This window comes from Aythya ferina, assembly GCF_964211825.1.
Source record: "Aythya ferina genome assembly, chromosome: 25".
Taxonomy (NCBI): domain Eukaryota; kingdom Metazoa; phylum Chordata; class Aves; order Anseriformes; family Anatidae; genus Aythya; species Aythya ferina.
The window spans coordinates 5,706,775-5,716,060 of NC_140323.1; the positions used below are offsets into that span (position 1 = coordinate 5,706,775).

The 9,286-nt window shown below is 44.3% G+C and overlaps 1 protein-coding gene across 1 annotated transcript; it reads left to right on the forward strand.

Moving 5' to 3' along the window:
* Positions 1-1,088: 1,088 nt before the first annotated feature.
* On the forward strand, positions 1,089-6,064 carry TSPO2 (translocator protein 2). Its single transcript, XM_084498035.1, has 4 exons — positions 1,089-1,261; positions 2,846-3,049; positions 3,491-3,629; positions 4,577-6,064. Exons 2-4 carry the CDS (start codon positions 2,877-2,879, stop codon positions 4,757-4,759), a joined length of 495 nt encoding a protein of 164 aa, XP_084354161.1. The 5' UTR covers positions 1,089-1,261; positions 2,846-2,876; the 3' UTR covers positions 4,760-6,064.
* Positions 6,065-9,286: the final 3,222 nt, after the last annotated feature.

Here is a 9,286-nt window from a genome sequence, read left to right on the forward strand (position 1 = left end):
CAGAAGGCAGCACCCACCAGCACCCTGCAGGATGGCTGCTTCAGCACCCAGGCAGTGGCAAAGTGGCCACATGCAGTGCAAAATGCTGTGTTGCAGAACGCAGCCGCCTCAGTGTATGTCAGGAGTTTCCAGTCACAAATAGCAACAGACTCTGAAGGGATGTGCAGGTGGCTACTGCTTGATTAATGTGCGTGGCATCTGTTATTTCAAAGGGGCAATTACAGTATATAAACACGCTACCTCCATAGCACTGTATTGATTTGTGCTGGCTGAAAACCTTTGCGGTTATTTTTTCCTTTCTCCTCCCACAAAAAAATAATTTTCTTCTGAGCCCAATAAAAGAGAAGATCTCGTTGGTTCTGTGTCATAACAGTACTACTGCATTCTGCTAGGAACCAGCCATCCTGCATCCGGCCATGAAATTCAGGTAATGACCCATAACCGAAGTAAATTAGTGTTTAATTCCCCATCCCTCGCAGACAGCTTACTAATGGAAATTGATTTCTAGCTTTTTTCTTTTTCATTTAGCATGCTCATGTAATGTCTTTATTTTAAATTCAAGTGGTTCCCAGCGATTTTTAGCCCAAAGGCTGGTGGACAGGCAACCATGGAAAGCATTTGGTTCACCAGCGGTCTGTTGAACATTCCCTGGGGATGGCAGAGGCCCTTGCAGGCACAGTGGGCTCCTTCTGCCCCGCACTCACACCCCTGGATGGATGCACACTCTGGGCCAGATCCTCAGGTGGAGTAAATCAGTATAGCTCATACTCCTGCACAGAATTCATACTGTTATGCACTGGATCCCTTGCCCAAAGCTCTTGTACAATTAGCACGCTCTTGCATGACACGCTTTGTATGTTTGCATGGGCAATGCATTCCCAGCCAGACCAAAGGGTGCTGTTCTGTCCCATAAAGTCGCCCTCTGTCCTACAGGCACGATGCTCATCCTCAAACCAAGCCCAGCGCCTCACTTGTGGCATTGCTGTGGTGTTTGCAGCCAAAAGCTAGGTTTGCCCCCCCCCCCCCCCCCAGCTGCTCACCCACTGCTGAGGTTCCCTGTAACTCTTGCTGAATTTGGGCTCTGTGGTGTAATCTGACACAGCCACCAGTGCGCACGGATACACACCCTTTTTTCTGCAGTTTAGGTAAAACTCAGCTGATGTTCTCTTCATTGTATAGAAGCACCAGCACTACAGACAGAAGCTGGCCTTGGATGTCCAACCCTTTTTCTTTGCGAGGGAGAGAAAGGTGGTAAGAGAGGGTAAGTTTTTTTATAGCTCGAACTCCATAATTACACCAACTATGAGGCAAAACAAGATATAAAAACACTATGTTATTTGCAACCTTCAGTTACTTCTGCAACCTCCCAGCTTCAAAAGAATTGGGAAGGGGTAAAAATCTGCTTTACCCAGTTTGCTATGGAAGTACCATGGAAGAACTGAAACTCAGCTGCTGCTGTTTTACACTTTAAAAGCAGGACTAACGGCTATTATTTCTCTCAGTGTCTGGTTGATTTTCTGGTCCCACAGACACTTTAATAGTGCTATAAATTGTCTGGTAAGGGAATTGTTAGTTAGAGATAGTGTCTGGCGTATTTGTTCCTTATTGATGTATAAACTGGCTTGTGTGTGTTTCTGAAGACGAACGCTTTGTAGCAGGATGATAATAATAACAATTAGCATAGGCTATAGCAAAGTGTTAATTGTGGATTAGAATCCCAAACAGAGAAGCATATGCAGATCAGTCCTCTCCTTGTGCTCCCTGCTCCTCCGACTGGTATTCAGAATGCGAGGGATGTTTCTCAGGATGAGGGAATTTTCTGTGCCTCCTTCTCTCTTCTTGCACTGCAAAAACCAAATCTTTCCTGAGTGTATTTGTTCAGGTGCTTTATGTGCTGATGCACTAAACTTCTATGCTCCTGGAGAATCCTATGTGTTATTCCTGATGAATGCTAATTTGGCTTAAATTCCTTCATGGATCAAAAGGGAAGGCAAATACGGAGACAGATGGAGGAGGGACACAAGACTGTCAGGTTCACAGCCTTATTGAGGATAATGACAGGGAAATGAAATGCTAGACTTTACCAGAGCTGTTTTGTGCAGAAGCATAATGTAATTATTAAAATAAATTTCTGTTCCTTCTTTTTATGCAATGTGGCTGTGGTTAGACTGTGAGCAAATTAAGAAACTTATCCTGTGCCTCAGTTTACCTGTTTACAGAGGCAAGAATCCACCTCTTCCTGCTGGAACTGTAGGGAGGATTAAACAAGGTTCACTGAGCACTTAAAATCTGCTGTAAGGACATTGTCTTGTTATAGACCTCATTTAAAATATGGTGACAAATTAGATGAAGTCAGAATGGACTGGGTTTTCTGGGCATGATCCGTGTCTGGGTTTTCATATTCAGAAGAGCATGCAGAGGAGAGATAACAGCTCTACTGAGATGCGTAGCCTCCGTGAACGTACATTGAAGTTTGTATGCTGTCTGACTTAGGCATTCAGAGGAGGAATGACAAAAGTAACCGCATTCTTGTCTTCCAAGAATATAACCACCTTAGGTGAACTGTGCCACATATAGATTGTAAGAACCCGGGAAATAAATAACAGTGGCGTGAGGGGTCTTTGGTTAGTAGATCAAGGAGAGAATGTAACCATGACAGAAATAATTATCCCTACTTCCCAAATTGGGCAGAGAGAAGTCAGTAGCAGTGCTGAATACAATATTAAATACTTATCTTAGCCACTAAAGTGGAACATAGGCAATTAGAGAAAAGGCTTGGAAGATCAAAGTAGGAAAAAATATCCCTTCAAAGTGATAATCAATTATTGTTTTTAACCTACAATAGGCAAAAGACTACTTCAAGCTGCTAAGGAAGGATGTGGGCTTATACTGTTGGTTTTACTGTCCTGCCTCATGTTGGAGGTTTCCTTGGCTGGTTCTTTAATCGGAAGGAAATACCTGTTTGGTATGAGAAGCTGAAAAAGCCTTCATGGTGTCCATCCCGCAAAGTATTTCCTCTTGCTTGGACAGTCCTGTACACTGGCATGGGGTAAGTTCTGCCTACCACTCCCCATCTCGTCCTACTGTCGTCAGTCATTTCAAACTCTCATTTGCTTTTGTGAGACACATTTTCTCTGAGTCAGCAGGGCACATCAGGTATGCTTACTCCCAGATGATGAAGTACAGCCTGAGCCACCTTCTGAGTTGAGTTCCTCAGGTTTGGGCTGCAGGCTGTGCTTTTGGCCAGGGACACAGCCCGCACTTAGCACTGTGACAGGTTACTAAGAACAGCCACTGCCCCAGGGAAATCATACGAGCTACACCAGTATGGCACAGATGATGGGTCTGGGAGCAGGGAGGGCATGGAAGCATCTGTCATGCAAATATAACAAATCCCTACTGCGGGACAATCTTCCCTGAGAAGAGTTCGTCTACATTGTGGGCTCACTCACTTCAGGACAGCAAAACACTAATGTTTCCCTCTTCACAGCTATGCCTCCTACCTGATATGGAATGACCTGGGCGGCTGCAGCAGCAAAGCTGTCATCCCGCTCGGCCTCTACGGGGCTCAGCTGGCCCTGAACTGGGCTTGGCCGCCCTTCTTCTTCGGTGCACGCAACCTGAAGATGGTAATGTATCTGTCCATCCATTCTGCTGTTGGAGGCTTGTTTGCTGGTATCTCTGCCATGGTTTTGGAGCTTGTTTAGAGGATTTCTACCTAGCATTACACAGCTGTAAAGAGAGCGACAAGAAGAGCTTTTACTCTGATATAATTCATGCTGCACCTGGTTGTAGACAATGGTATCAGCCCCTTCCACTCCTTGCCCTGTCTTGTAATTCAGATAGCTAGCCCTACCAGAGCAGGGCGGGAGATTCAAAAGTCAATAGCTCAGCTGCTGCATCTTCTAGTTAAGGACTTGGGGTGAGAGATAAGGCCCCCTCACAGTCACACCCTGTCCCAGCAAGCAGCTAAATTAGCATCTCTGTGGGGGCAGACTAGCTGTGAGCAGCTTACTGAGCAATTATTTTAATAATTGAGCTTACTGATACAATGCAAGGTGCATAGCAGAGACTGTTGGGGGAATATGCATGAAGCTTAGACATAGCATGGCAGAGCTGGACATGTGCTATATCCAAGAAGCATTTATATCAGGTGCCAAGGCCTGGAGATCACAGAGTGAGATGTGTGTTTCCATCTGAACTTTGCCATTCTCTGTGTTAAAGATACATTTAGAAAGTTTACGTGATAGTAACCATTGGTACTGACATAAGCATATTTCTGATCTGTCTGCATAGGCATTATCAGCAGAAGGGGCCAGTGATCAACACAAACAGCATAGTATATTCATCTGAGGAACCTGATAGCAAAAAATTAACATTGGTCTTTGCTCCTGGTGTGATACATTCAGGTCTCACTCACTTGAGTCCAGGCTTTAGGATCAGCATAGGTGACTTCTCAGTGTTAAATCTTCCTGATTCCTATTCCTTCTCACCGCCTTTAGTAGGAGTGTTTATAATCTTGCTGTATGTTCCCACGAGTGAGCATCGCACTAATTTTCTTCTTTCTGCTCTCCAGGCACTGATTGACATCCTGTGCTTAGACAGCCTGGCGATAGGCATGGTGTGCTCCTGGTACCGCATCAACAAGGTAGCGACACTGCTGATGGTGCCTTACCTGGGCTGGCTGGCCATGGCCACTTGTCTCACCATTCGCATCTGGAAGGACAACCCCGAGCAAAAACCAGGAAAGAGCGAATAAGAGCAGGACAGAAATGAAGGCATATTGTGAAATCAAACTATGCTGATGTGAACAAAGATCTAATAATTTGGGGCATCCATTCTGGGACAGGCAGAACATGCCTCCTCCTCCTCCCACCTTCACCATGTCTGTGTAAAACAAAGGTTTGCATCAAACACCTGTGTGCTCCTGTAAAATAACCACACTTCTTTGAGAACTTTTTTCCCACCACTGCTGAGGTTTTGGGGCTACAGCTGTATGATGACCATAATGCTATCAGGTCAAATTCCATTAGTCAAATTAGCATCTCATGATACCAGGGAAATTCAAAGTAGCAGTCCCGGACATCCTTCTGCAACGCTACCATTCCCCCAGAGAGCAGAACTTGTTCACACATGCGGGTAAATCCTATCTCCTCTTCTGGACCAAACAAAAATGCCCTTCACTGATGCACACCAATTTTAAAGGACTTGAGTTTTTGCTATTCTTGCTGTTGCTTCGTTTTCATGTATCACCTGGTTTGTGCTCTATACCATTAGCTTTTTATCAGTCAGACACTGAGAAAGCAATAATCTGTCTTGCTCTGCTAGTGAAAGGGGACTTGGTACTTTGACTTCAATTTGTGGAGTATTGCACTTGTTGAGTTTCATGCTCCAAGATAAAGCAGCAATGATTAGAATGTAAATGCTTGTCCCAGAGAAAACCTCCTCCACCTTTGTGCACCATTCCTTACCAGAAAAGAAAGACTAATACAAGTGCCTTTGGGGGGGGAACACATTAAAATGTTTGTTTTCTTAAGTACAGAAACACAAGAGCTATTTTAAAATTCAAGAACTTGCTCACCCTGTCCTGAAGGTTGTAATTATACAACTGGCAAAAAGTCTCATGCCCAGGCTGTAGGAGGCAGTACAGGTACCTCATCCCAGTCTTTCCACTCCTGAATATTATTCATCAGGAAAGGTTAAAATACAAGCATTTCTAGAGAAATAGGACCAAGCCATGAAACAGAATCAGATATGAAATGTGAATGGACTAGCCCTTGTCTATCCTTTATTCTGGCCCTTGCATTTGAGAGATCTGAACGTTAGATGTTGCCATCTAAGAAAATATTTACTTTTATTTTTTTTTTAATAAATAGAAGCAATTTATGTGAAGAAAAGTAGTAAGTGAATCCTCTCTGGCAGCTGACTAGATTAAGGTGCGTGGGTTTACTTGCAAAGGTTTGGGGGTACAGAGGCTTAGCTGAGGATGTAAAAAAAAATAAATGTATTTGCTTTCAATAAAACCAAGCCACTTTTGTTTGGGAAAATAAATAAATCCAAGTTACTCTTGTTTTACTGCTTTGGCACTAGTTTTGCAAAAGGGACTCAAGAAATTCAAGGGAATCTGCCTGGAGTCTGTGGGCTGTGCTCGTGAACCAAAGAGAATGGGATAAGCAGCAGGGTTCTGCAGGGCTCCAGCAGCCAGACTCACTCCTTAGTGTGTTTTAGGAGCAAATGGGGTGGGTTTGGAGCCTAAAAGTCTCAAAGGTGCCTTCAGCTGGGGTCCTGCACAGCAGAGACACTCCCACGCTGCAGGGATGCAGGAGCTGCATCCCTGTAATGGGCTCTTCCATTATATCTCACCCACACATTCAAGGTAAGGAACCTAATTCTCGCTGGCCCCTTTAAACAGCAGCAGCTCTGGGTTTGGGGTCCTTCCCAAATCATGTCAAGCCTGATTTTCAGAGATGCTGAATGTTCCCGTGTCCAACTCCTGTAAATGGAATAGCTAGGTGCTCAGCATGACTGAAAGCTAAGCCCAAGAGAAACAAATACCAGCAGCTGAGTGCAGATGAAATTTGTGGTGCTTTTTAAAATTTGGCCATATATCTTGTTCTGTCATTTTGATCCCATCCATTATTTTTCCCTTCTAGCTAAAGGACACCTTTATTCAGGACTGCTGCTGCAAGCATATTACTGTAATCTCCTGAGTAAAAGCTGCATAAGAACAGGCCATTGAATAGACGTGACTGTAAGCAGTAGGACTATAAAGCAGTGAGCACTGCAAGCAGCACCAGGAAAATCATAAGCCACTTTTTTAAACTTTAAAAAAAATAATAAATCTTACATATTTCGGGACTTTATATAACCGTGTGTTACCACTCATCTTATTTACAGTGATGCCATGTCTGTGTCTTCCAGAAAGCCACATGCCAAAGGACATGAAGACATAAATTATTGCTTTCTAAAAAGAAACTAATATCTGGCCTGGAGATTCAATTCAGTGGAGTTAAGAATGATTTAGGGTAGCTGAACACCATCATGCCTATCCTTTCCTAGTTAGCACAGGAAAGCCATGGAGAACAGAGATGAGCAGAGCCATCTAGTGAATCCAGGAGGAATAAGGCAGGTCTTTGCAGTGTTCTCCGTGTTTCAAAAGCGGAAGAGTATTATTTAAATCATACCTAAGTTGTTAAGTGACTTTTGACCTGGTTCAAACTTGCAATGTTTTTATAACAGTCCCAAATTAAATTTATGGATGGATATTTGAACAGCTTTCAGAATTACTCCACTTTTCCCCTCTTCCTATTTTATTTCCTGAAAGTAAAGTAAAATCTTGAATTAAAAATAATAGATATTTATTAACTTTTCATGTTTGTCTTCCCCTTTTTCCCAGTTGGTGTGACTAGCTGACTTCTTGTCTTTATTTCAGTTCTTCTTCTTTCCAATCCACCTGAAAGCACACTAATAGTTTCTCTTTCCTGCTTGCATTTTCTTGCAGGCAGCAAAAATAGCAAGTGTTCCTATGTGTAATATACATAACAGCTAGCCATCAATTGCAAAGTTAAATTCAGCAAAGCAGCCTCTTGTATTAATATTTAAAGCACCATTTAACGTATCTGCAATTTAAGCAGCTATACTGAAACCCTTTGCATAAAAATAGTTAATGATGTTCCAAAGTCAGCCATCTAGAAGATTTCTTATTTATATTGTGCAGTGCAGAGCAGACCCAGACCCTGCCCTTGTGGGCTTCAGGGGCCCTGGTTTCGTGTCAGTGCAACCTAATGGGGCTCATCCTAATTTTTCCCCAGGAAAGCCCAGAGAGAGCATGGAGAAGTTTTGCTTATGCCACCATAAAGTAGGCGGCTGGTAGGCTGGATCTGTATCACCTTAGCAGGCACACAAGGTGTTTGTCCAGCCCCCCTAAATTAGCTTTGGGAATGGATACCATATCCTGCCCCAGTGTCAGGGAACATTCATAACCCACGGCAGGACGTGTCGTGGTCTACATGATTCAAGCAGTGACTCAGACAAAGGCCGTGCATTCATGACAGTTTTCACAGGGTCGTGGCATTTATAGAAGAGCCACCTCTCAGATCACCATGTCTAATGATGATCCCTCTCTTCAGGCCTCAGACAGTCTTTCCAGAAAGCTGTATTTGATATTAAACTGACTGTACACTTGATCTTAGCCCAAAAGGCACATCCCTGCTTGCTGGATACATGGTATTTGTGCATAAAACAAAATCTTTCTGCCTTTCAGCCCAGCCTCTTTCCCTAACCCTTGTCTCATTCAATAATTTACCAGCTGTTCCAGAAAATACTCCGGCTTCGGTAGTAAGGAACTTTAATTGACGTGCTGGTGTCTGCAGCTATGTTAAAATATAGTCAAGTGCTGGAGAGGATGTGCTGCTGTGTGTGTGTAAACTTTAAAGAGCTGACTCGTTAGCACTGAGTGGTGCTGAGCATCAACTCCTGGGGCTTTGAGCACCTGCAGCATGGCTGGGGTTGACCTTCCTCTTGAGTTGCTCCCTGGAAAACTGCAGCAGACTCCCAGCAGGAAGGAGGATGTGCTGCTTGGAGCTGCCATTACCTTCCAGTTGGACTTTGAATTAATCGGACAGCCAGCAATGCCTGCCAACAAAGCAGACTCCTTCCCAGCTCCACGGTTGTGTAGTAACGGGTGTGCAAGTGTTGGGATCATAGGCCAAGGACACCCAGGTTTCAAGTGTGAAGATAAGGAAGGCAAGGAGGCAAGAGCATCACTTATCTCTGCATGCATCATGGCTCGTTTCAGCCCTGGTGTAGTTCTTTTCACAGGGAACTCACGTCCTGTACAGGGGGACATGGGCCCTGGCTGGGCTGAGCTGAACCCTGTGGGATTCTGCAGCAGCTGACACAAGTGTTTCCCTACCCCTTCCCCTAAACCTTGGCAGTATTGTCCTGCAGTGCAGTGAAAGGGACAGGTGAGGGCCTCCAGGGGCTGAGGGAAGGAAAGCTGCCTCTGCACATCACTGTCAGAGTGTTTATTTATTTATCACGTAACGGTAGTTACAGCCGGAAAAAGCAGGAGGGGGATTGCTGCCAGACAATGTAGCTAGGGAGATGTTTTGTTACTGCCACCAGCTGTCCCTTTGGAATAGAGAGCACTTCTGAGCCATGACTCATACAGCCAGTGTCTTATTTCACTCTCCCATTTAGCCAAAAATGTTCCTTCAGCCCAAGAATGCAATAAAAGCTTCCTTTTCCTGGCAAGGACTTTCACAGTCAGGTGATCAGCAAAGGA

Excerpts from the sequence above, each read along its gene's own strand:
- TSPO2 (XM_084498035.1), top strand. The coding sequence starts at position 2,877 with ATGTGGGCTTATACTGTTGGTTTTACTGTCCTGCCTCATGTTGGAGGT. Across the intron at positions 3,050-3,490 it reads GTCCTGTACACTGGCATGGG|CTATGCCTCCTACCTGATAT; the intron begins GTAAGTTCTGCC and ends CCCTCTTCACAG. Across the intron at positions 3,630-4,576 it reads GTGCACGCAACCTGAAGATG|GCACTGATTGACATCCTGTG; the intron begins GTAATGTATCTG and ends TCTGCTCTCCAG.